Here is a 10,674-nt window from a genome sequence, read left to right on the forward strand (position 1 = left end):
CAAAGGTCCCCAGACAAAAGAGATGTGTCTGCTCAGCCCAGTAAGAAAGGTCAACTCTGCCTGAAAGCAGCATTGAGTGTGTCAGCCCTGCTTAGCCCGCTGGCTTTTGTGTACACAGGCATTCAGACAGGCACTCCGGGACCCTGTGGTCATACTCACACTGCACGTTGAGCTGCACCAGGGCTTCCCGGGGTCTGATGTTAAAGCCGTTGTACCTGGCTGTCTGACACTTATAGGTCCCGCTCATTTCTCGGCTCACGCTCTCCAGGCACAGCTTCCCATCGTACGTCTCCATCGTCATTGTTCCTGAAGGCATGGGCAATTCCTTATCTACCCGGGACCAGATGATGGGTGGCTTGGGCTTCCCTCGAACTTCACACTGCAGCTCAGCCCTGGAGCCCTCCCGGACGGTGATGGTGGACTGACCCTTAGGGACACTGATGGTTGGTGGCACTAAAAGGGAGAGAAGAAGGGAATCGTTTTACACCTAGTTTCCAGCGAGCAAAGAACATTCTTGAGATGCTTGTGATTGAATCACACCAACAGCCTTGAACTCCAAAGGTTTCCCCTTGACACACTGCAACCCCTACAGAAACACATTGCCCATGTAAGTCATCCTACAGGGTCTGGAGCTGCAGGGTACCAAGGAAGATCTCGGTTTCTCCAACAACGTAACCCAATAGCGATGGCAAGTGCCAGCTATATTGGGATATTCCTCCATCTCACATCCCTCTGGCTGCAAAATGCTGTCCAGCAGCAGGGCGAGCACCGAGGAACACAAAGGCAAAAGCTGCTTTGATCCATTTCTCAATTTCTGGTCAGCGAATTTCCCAAGTGGAACTGCAGTCTTTTGGCCAAGAAATAGAAGTTGTATCTGCCTTTGTTCCCCTTGTTCAGGCCAGACCAAAGCCAAGACTTACAGGATTAGTGCTTGTAGATCGCATCTCCAGCCTTATCAGATGTCCGGGATCCCTGTTTGCTCCTAAACCACAGCAAGGAGCCAGCTCTGTTAAGTGTCTTTGCTTGCTTTATGCTGAGATTCACAGCACAGCAGTTATCTCTGGCTCACTTGAGAGAGAGATGGGTCTCAGCAAAGATCACTTCTGGCATCCCTTCCAGGCTGGGATGAGATGACCCAGCAGAATTGCTGCTGAGCTGGGGCTAGAACTAGAGGCACAGTAACACTCGAGAAATATCCAGCTATCAACTGACAAACAAAACTTTGTCAATAAACAAAGCTCAAAAGAAACCCAATGATTACAGCTAAAGAGTGCAGAGGTGTCAGTGGGAAGAGGTTTGTTGTTCACATCCCCAACCCCACCAAGAACCCAGGAAGAGGATGTTTATGTTAAAACCCATGTAATATTGACATTTGATTTGCATTAGGCTTCAGCATTAACAGTTCAACTGAGGTAAATATGGCCACAATCATTTTCTGAAAGCTCCTTTCTCAGCCCTTCCTGCTGGCAGCGACAACACTTGGATTGGCACTTCCATAACTGCAAGAGCCACGTACTTTGTTTCCATTCAAATCAAAGTTTAGAACTACTGCAACAAGCTGGTTTGACCGATGTTAGCTCAATTCAGCTCCAGCAAAGGAGAGCGTGCTACAATAATTGTATATGTTACAGCCCACAGCTGCTTTATGAGCAAATTTAGGATGGCTCCAGCCCAATCTCCCTCTGCGGTGACCTCCCTATGCAACAGAGAGGCCACATTTTCAATTTGCAAGTCTCCTGTGGGCTGGGGAATCTCATCACACCTTATCCTGCACAGCGCGAAGCGATGACAGCACCCTCGGCGCCTGGCACTGCCAGCAGCTGCTCACCTGGCGAGAGGCAATTTTCTCCATGGGGAAAAGCTGTAAATCGCATTTGAAGATTTTTTTTTTTTTTTTTAATTAAAGCTATCTCCTCTGAGCCACTCAGTGGAGGCAGCCACCTTGGTGAGCGCTGGCTTTGCTCAGTGGGGAAACATGGAGCCACTGCTCCTCCTGCTCTGATCCTGCTGTCTGGGGAAAACCCGCTGGGTTTTTATGTGGGAACCAGATGTCGGAGGTGGCTCGTTGCTGTTTGTGGGGATGCCACACACTGGACAGACTTGGCCACTGTGTGGAGTGTCGCTCCGGCAGGGATGGCTATTTTCACTCCCTGGGTCACAAATCGGTCCTGCTGGCCCAGGCTGCCAAAGAGAGGTTTCAAAACACCCCAGGCTGCCCTCCTGCCCCCCTTCCCCATCAGCAGCATCCACATGAGCACGTGAGGCTCACCCTCCACCAGACAGGATAGGGCATGGGGCAACCTGCCACCGCAGACACCTCCTTTAAGGTAGCAACTGGCTGGTGCTTGGACCAACACCTGCGCCAGCAGACACTGTCCACAGCCTTTTGGTGGGATTATCCAGGGTCTCCCAACCCCTCGCAGCCTCCTACCCTTGCAGCCTTAAACACAACTGCACTCTGCCATCTAGTGAGCTTGGGCAAAAAAGATTGCTCCTGGCAGCAGCAGACACACAAGGTCAGGAGAGCTGGCTTTCCACCAGGATTGAGGGGTTCTCCCAGCTTTTTCCCTGCTGGTACAACATAGTTGGTGTCTGCTGGCCCGGAGAGGGCTCTGCCTTCCAGGGCTGCCAGCAGAAGGGCAGCACCAGCCTTTGGTGTGTAGTGGGTCCATTGCCTGGTCAGAGCTCGGTCTCCATGCTGCTAAAGAGCACGGGGCGCAGTCCCGTTGGGAGCAGGCTGGCCTCAGCACTTCTGCTGGGAGGCAGGAGCTTCCCAAAGCATCAAAAGCAGTCGCAGAACTTTCTGCTGGGAGGATGAAGTGAGCAATGTCCAGAATCAAGACTGGGACCAGCCTGGCCTATGGATCCAGCACAACCAGGGATTGAGAAGAAACTTTCCGTGAAGGTTCAGGACAAAAATCTGTGGGCAGCTGGCTTCCCTTGGGAAGCTCAATGCTGCTTTGTGCTGCTTTGTGCCGTACCCTCAAGGTGCTGGAAAGGCAGCAAGATGACATGGATGTAATGGAGAGCAGAGCCGGACCCACCAGTTACCCAGAAACAAAAAAGCAGCCTGGAGACCCTGTCTTGCAGTCCCCAAGGTGACTGACAAACACACTTACGGATTAGTCCTGTCCTCACCAAGCCGTGGGGTGAAGCTTTGACCCTGATTTTAAAGGAGGGAGGCATTTATAACACTTGGATTCCTACAGAGAGTGCCCAAGACAGATTGCAATTGCAATCCCGTAAACATTAAAGCTCTTCACAGAATTTGCTATGACAGATGATACCAATCTCCTGGCCACAGCTCTGAAAAAAGGGACATTCCTCATAAGCAATGCCAAAGAGAGGAAAGAACAGCTTTTTTTTCCTCTTTTACTCCTTTCTAAGGAAAAGGACATTTGAAATTTGGTGCAATACCATCCACTCTTTCTTCCTTCACAATTTGGAGGCTTCTTTGAACAATCATATTCTAAACCTGCCTCTGTAGCTTTGACTGGATGGCACTTTGGACTTTTTATAGGGAAAAAAACATAAAGGACGATCTGCTTGGTGCACGGCACATCTGGCAGAGATGTAACTATCACCCGTCCCCCATCTGAGCCAAATGCTTGCCTGAGGATGTGAGATTTTTCCCCACTGGGATTCAAGACACTCATGTGAGGTCATTCAAAAAAGCCAGAGACGTGGGGGTGAGGGGGAGCTAGTGATGCCAACCACTCCTCTGAGGTCCCCAGCTGCCAGAGAGGCTCACCTGTCTCCGAGGAGATGTTTACCTCCACACTGAGGTCAGGAATGGGTGCTCCCTGGAAGGTAGCCACACACAGGTAGGTGCCGTAGTCACTGAATCTCAGGTCAATAATCTCCAAGCTGCAGGTCACAGGTGGGAGCTCAGGGTCATTCCGGGTGATGAGCAACCGGTCTGAGAACCTGGCTGGTTTCCCGTTCTTGTACCAGGAATAAACAACCTTCTCCTGGGGGACAGCATCTACATGGCATGAGAGCTTCAAGTCCTGCCCTAACTGGATGGTCTCACTCTCTTTGATCACATCAGGGGTGATTTGGAACGTGGCATTCTTCATGGCTGGGATGAACACAAGTGCAAAACCAGTTAGGGACAGCAAAGTGTCTTGCATGGGACAGGACAACAGCTCTTTGCTCCTCAGGAAGGTAACATCTCCATGCAAAATCTGTCCGAAGACCTCCCCCAGTTATGTTCCCAATAAAATATGCCCAGGGCCTCACATCTGGCAGTCTGGGATCATTCTCCAGTCCAAGACAGTGCTACAGCCCAGGACAAGGCTGCAAGCAGTGCTAACACAGCTATTGGTCTGGGAGCAGAGAAGCTGGCACAGGCACTTCTCCAGAATATTAATTGCTGCTAAGTATCACATTCACTCTCAGCTGCACAAGAACAGTCAGGAGAAATGCAAATCTAGCCCCTCCACCCTGAAAACCCGTGCTCTGAGAAAGAGAGGCACTTACACCGCACCAGCAGGTTCACTGTCTTCTTTGCTGGGTTCCCCACGTTGTTGATGGCTGTGCAATTGTAGTAGCCCGAGTCTTCCACACGGATCCTCCAGATGGTGAGGTTGCCTCCTTGCACAAGGCTATTGGGAGGCATTGGGCCAGGAGAGTGAGACCAAACCACCTCTGGCTGTGGGTCGCCGCCCGTCAGAGAGCACTGCATAGTGATGTTGTCACCAGGGTTGACCACCAATGTCTCATTGACAGACAGCTTCAGAGCAGGAGGGGCTGGAAGAGTACAAAGAGGGACACTTCTGAGCTTGAAGACGACTTGTCCACTTGCCTGTGCACGGATTCATACTTTCTAGGATTTGTTCTTGAAGATAGCTGGTTTGAGTAAGAAGAGCTGGAGGGATCCGTGAATTCATTACAAATACAAGGTGTTTGTGAACCTAAAGCATGATCATTACCATGTCTTTGAGTTACAGCACTCTGTTATGGTTAGGAAACACTGCAGGCAGGACTTCCCACCACCCTGGAATGGAGGTCATACCTAAACCACTCCACCACCAGTGCTTAGGATTGGGGCACAAGCTAGGTATGATATTTTAGCAGCAATCAGTGCAGGTTCTCTAGGGCTTAGGACTCAGGTCAGAAGAAAAGCCCAATGAACCCCCTTTGCAACAGGTAGGGGTGGCAACCAGACAAAATTTGGCAGTGGAAAACCTAAGCTTGGAGGTTCCTTGACTTCTGATGCAAACAACTGCAGCAAGGCAGAAGGGCAATGGAAAGCCACTGTGGCTCTGCATTACTTACCTGTATGGCATCCAGCCCACTCCTCGGCAGACACCACGGTGCCTTCTGTTCTCCCTGTATTTCACTCCCCTGACTCTAGGCAGGCCCTGCAGAAGCAGCACTGGAGAAAAGGCTCAACTGGTAGCTCCTGCTAGAGCACCTGCATCTCCCTTGCTGCAATGCTATTGTATGAAACACAAGTTAGTCTGCTTATGCCTTGGACAGAAACTGCGCAATGGACTCAGCCGTCAGAGCGGGGAAAAAAATAAAATAAAAGGCAGGAGAACAAGAGATTCATTGTCACTAGGCACGGGAAGTTGCAGCCATGGACTGAGCTTAGCATCTCAGGACCTGATCCAAAGCGTGCTGGTGTTTGCTGGACAGTTCTCACAATCCCAAGGGAAGGTCAGGCAGAACACCAGGCGTATGCCCAGTCCCAGCCTGCTCCTTCTGCCTGACACCAGAGCTCCACGCTGATGGAGAGGTGAAGAAGGGACAGGCTCAGAGGACCCTGCTTGAACCCAACCGCTCGTTGTGCTCAAGGGCAGCTGGGATTAAACCACTCCTCCTATACAGAGTTGCCATCCCAAGAAGGAGTTTTGGGGAAGGTCCACCATTAAAAAAAGGACCTCAGCTACCCCATGATACGTCTCTCCATCTCTCACACCCAACTGGACACCTTTGAGAGTCAAAACCTTTGGCAGGCAGCTGACCCTTGCAGCTCAGAGCCTGACACAGAGGACCAGGACCTGTCTGCACCATAACAGACCATGAACGGCAGCTCTGCACCTGCTCTTAACCTTCACCTCCACAGGCATCAAATACACTTTTCTATAGACCTGGGGCCTATAGACCAGGTCACAGGGATTGTCTTTCATGCACAACTGAACTGACACTGATTCAAAATATCTAGACAACCTCTCCTTTGAATACCCCAGTACCTGGTTTTGGTTTATTTTCTTTCTGCACACTTCTCACTACATGGCCCTCCAGGAATTGATCCAAAAAACTTCCCTTTGTATTCTCTATTTCATCCTATGAAAAGCCTTTTAAAGCACTTGTCAGCACCATCACTGGCTCCATCCAGACAGAGCTGAGAAAGTAGCAGTCCCCAGCACAAAGGCGGGGAGTATGTTTTAAGTAACAGCCATAATAATGCAAAATAAGACATTGTTCCATATTCATGAAGCCTGATTTAACAGCATCATTATTTCTGCCTCTTCTCTCCCTGGACCCTGCGTTAATGAGCTGTGCTGGATTTGTGTTGGATGTCTGAATTACAGCCCATACAAACAAGGCGAGGAAGACTGCTCTCTCCTCAGCACCGGCACCGTAATTTAGCGGCGCAACTACTGCCACGCTGGGATATTGCTTTGGTGCACTGAATCAAATGCCCTCTCCCTGGCCACAGCACACATTATTTGTGCCAACAGTGGCCAGCTGTGCCTAAGGAAGAAGGTGGCTCCTCTGCCACCTGCACCGGCCACTTTGAGGCCAGTGGTTGGATTCCTTGAATTTTGGGGGGCCACAGCCTGCACTCAGCACCTTTGGCAGGTCTCTTTGCTGGAGTCTGGGAAACAGCGTGCAAGGGTTAATGCAGACTAATCGGCAAAGGAAGGGTTGGTACGTCCTCTCCAAGCTCCAGGTGATTTCACGAGATGCTATAAAGCCCAGGAGCACAAGAGCTCAACTCACCATGGTCAGGCAGGACATATTGCTGTCAGCTGAGTGTAGCTGACACCAAATAGCTGTTCCTGCCCTCTGACATTGAACTGGTCTCCAGTTCACAGGGCACAGACAAACTGACAGATGCAGCACCTAGCCTGGGAATCTCCATCCATCCCCGTCAGAGCCAGAGAAAGGCTGAGATCAGCCTATGTGGGAGCACAAACCAGAGGTCCTGCAGGCTCTGGTTAAGATTTAGGGTTCTTGCACATATCTGATCAATACTCATCTTGCTCAGTTCTAGGCAAGGCAACATGGAAAAAAAGTGACACGCTGGTGCAAGCACTGCCTCAGGGCAGGTTGTGTGTTCATGCAAGAGGGAGACAGGGAAACTGCAAAGCTGCCACCCGCGCAGCTCCAGGCAGCAAGCTCCCGTGACGTGACCCAAAATGGAGCCCTGGCTGTGGCAGCCTGTGTGGGTTCCCACTCCCACTCCTGTCAGCATACAGAGGTTAACAGTGTGCAGACATTGTTATGCAGGAGATGAATCTCATTTATTTGTAACCTGTGGCAATTCCTTTTGTTCTTGGCTCAGAAAACCTTCTCGCGGAGTCTGCCGAGTAGCAGGGGGACCATTAAAAACAAAGAGTCGCTTTCAATTCCCTTTTAAGTCCAATTTGCTGCAGTAAAACTGCAGGAGAATTAACCAGCTGGGCTGTTTAATTTTGCAGAAATCAAGGAAGGGGAAAATGTCAGTGTGACCCTGCCAGAACAGGTGACAACACCCTGGTGCTGAGCCGGTCCCATGGCTCTGCGGACCCAACCTGCTGCTCTAGAGCCACACAATGGCAGCAGGACAGAGGAGGAGCTGGGGAAACCTCCTTCCATTAAGGCTGCAGACCAAGAACCCATCCCCTGCTGCAAGGGCCAAGCTGCTGACACAGACCTTGGGAGAAGCGCATCCTACCAGAGACCATGATCTGCCCAAAGGCCACTGCCAGAAGAGCCAAAATGAGCCAGCTGAGGAACAGCAAATGAACTGGGAAGAGAAGATTCCCTTGGCCTGACATGACCTGACCCACCCATTCCCCTCAAGGTCTGTAGTACTTGGGTCTATAAATATTTAAGAGCTTGATTTCCATGCACCTGGGCATCCTTTGGGCCCTCCTCAGTTACCAAGGTGAAGGCACCCTGAGCAAAGCTGCTCAGGATTCTGGGCACAGCCAAGGCTACGGAGGCTGCTAAAGCACGAGCGTAAGAGGGAAAGAAAAGACCTATGCAAAAAAGGAGAGAAATAGAGATTTATCTTTAAATATTTTCTCATCTATGCACAATGCTACCTACAGGGCAAGTAAGGCAGATAATGTTTCATGTTAAATATACTTGTGTTATTTAACACAAACCCTGCTCACACCACAATGCCAACTTCATTTTCACCACCAGCTTTTAATACAATTTGCTCAGAACACGTTTTCTGTGGCCCCTTTGAGCTTGTGGTGTCAGGCTCCACTGTAACTGTGTATAAATATGCATTTATAACTAAATAACAGAAAAAAAGAACTAGATGTATGTGCTACGTGGTCCAAGTCCAGAGCTGAGGTAAGTGCTTAAGAAGTTGATGTAAATTCAGCCATTTCGCTGGCTTCCAGTCTGGCTACAGCCTGAAAACACATTTTCCCCATTCACTCAGTAAAGGGGCTGGACTGAAACAAAGGGTAGTTTCCCTGCGCTTGGGCTGGCGGTGGGGAATGGACATGAAGAGAAATTTGATTCTTTTAACTCTTCAAAGATAAAGACACAACAGGGAAGAAGAGCTGTATGAGATCCTTTTCTTCATCATGAGCACCAGATAAGTTTTTTAAGGGAATATTTCAGCATTCGCTACAGTTTCATCCTGAAAGAAATTCAGGCAGTAGTGCGAGTTGCTTGAGACATGTTCAGAGATCTTACTACACAGAGAATATTTTTTCTGACATTAGCTACAGTTCACTTTCTTAAGCTCATTATTTTTCTTCTTTCTACATAAAATGACGCAACTATTGTTCAGCACCTTGGGCTCAAGTCAGATCAATAAACATCATTTACACAGTATCAACAATATCCCATCAACAGTTGGCAACATCAAAAGGGTTCTGTTTTCCACTGCACAAAGATGACACAAGGGATGCAAACTGCTTTGTGTTACATTAGAGAGGTGAATAATTCAAACAACTACAATGCTTTTCTTTCTGATCATGGAATACCCCAGGGCCGGAAGCAATTTCCTGACATTTACTTATTATTTGAAAATATTCAATACATGTGGGGGCTTTGTGGGTGGGTTTTTTTGTTTTGTTTTGTTTTTAATGGACAGGTTGCAATCAGGTCCCTGCAAGTATTTGGTATGTTATACTCTCAGTTACCAGTCAGTTATTGCAGGTCAAGCAAGAGGCACCAAACCGATTCTGTTTGCAAGTGGAAGCGCACTCAAGCACCGCCAGTATGAATATCAGTGTAAAATTTAGTTATTGGAAAGGCACCGGAGATATTTGCTTTCCACAAACAGCAGAGCCCATTAGCTGGGAGATGCTGAGAGCGCAGCCTGGCAAACCAGGCCAGAGTCTCACATGAATGAATTATTTGTAAGAAATCCTGCAGCGTATGCCCTCCTCTAGACTGTAGTGAATTTATTTTTAAAGTCACTTAGAATTATAAATAAATAAAATGGTCTCTGGATTAAAAACTACATAGTGCCTCAACACCTACATGTAGTCTGTTTTAATGATCTCATGGCAGGCCCGGCCAAAGCACCGTCTATATGCAGACCTACAAGAAATTAGAGCATCCCTGGCCACAAGACTTCTGCATGAAGGATTTGCAAGCCTAGCAGCCATGTACGTGAACAGGAGGTGCTGCAGACCCTGGACAGGGTCCTGTCTTCCCCTCCTGGAGGGGTAATGGCTGCTGAGCAGACGAGGGGTTGGAGGGCTGCAGGGACCCTCTGCATCCCCTCTTACCTGTGGTGTTTGTGAGCTGGAAGGTGATGGATTTGTCAGGGATGCTGCAGACATTGCGGACGGACACCTGGCACGTGTAACTGGCGTAATCCTGGGGCCGCAGGTTTTTCAGCTTCAGGACTTTGGTTTCACCCTAGGAGTTGGGAAAAAAGGAGAGAAAAAGAAGACACAAGTGTACAAAGCACAGCTCATCATTGCAAGTCCATAACCTGTCCCAAAACTTACAGATTACCAGCAGCTCCTATCAAAATCTCAGGGAACTGTGCAGACTCCAAGCCCCTCTTAGCTATACATACATAGGAGACACAAAATGTTTGCAGTGGTACTTCCACCTCCAGGATTTCTCAAAACACTCAGCAACAGACTGACATTTAACCTGAAAGCACCACCAAACAGATCTAAGCATAATTTCTCATCAACTGTTGTCAGAATCATCTTGCAGAACTTTAAAAAACCTTAAACGTCCCAGAAGGGACCCTGAGATCTCACACCGAGATGTTGGTGGGAACCCAAGGAAGGTCATTGGGGTCTCAACATTGTTAAACCAAAGTAAAATCTAAGCAGATTCAGGCATTAATGCGGGCCTGAATATGACAAGTTCAAAAGCTACGCTGTAAATATTTGCAGTACAGGGGAAAAAAGATAGTTCAGATAAATACTCTAAGAAGTCCCCAACTCTCTTCTGCAGATTCTAATCTCATTTATGCTCGTGTAAATCCAGAGTGACTGCACAGACTTTGATAGCCTTTTCTCA

The 10,674-nt window shown here is 48.8% G+C and overlaps 1 protein-coding gene across 1 annotated transcript in view; it reads right to left on the bottom strand.

Annotated features, from left to right (window-relative positions):
- Positions 1–10,053, bottom strand: part of LOC104159691 (MAM domain-containing glycosylphosphatidylinositol anchor protein 1) — a gene marked incomplete at both ends in the record, with an annotated part of 33,386 nt that extends 23,333 nt beyond the window's left edge. The window contains 4 exons of the mRNA XM_009697671.1: positions 160–453; positions 3,752–4,081; positions 4,483–4,752; positions 9,921–10,053. Of these exons, the coding sequence (XP_009695973.1) occupies positions 160–453; positions 3,752–4,081; positions 4,483–4,752; positions 9,921–10,053 (1,027 nt within the window). The remainder of the gene's footprint in view (positions 1–159; positions 454–3,751; positions 4,082–4,482; positions 4,753–9,920) is intronic.
- Positions 10,054–10,674: the final 621 nt, after the last annotated feature.

Source organism: Cariama cristata, unplaced genomic scaffold (assembly GCF_000690535.1).
Source record: "Cariama cristata isolate BGI_N322 unplaced genomic scaffold, ASM69053v1 scaffold1753, whole genome shotgun sequence".
Taxonomy (NCBI): Eukaryota; Metazoa; Chordata; class Aves; order Cariamiformes; family Cariamidae; genus Cariama; species Cariama cristata.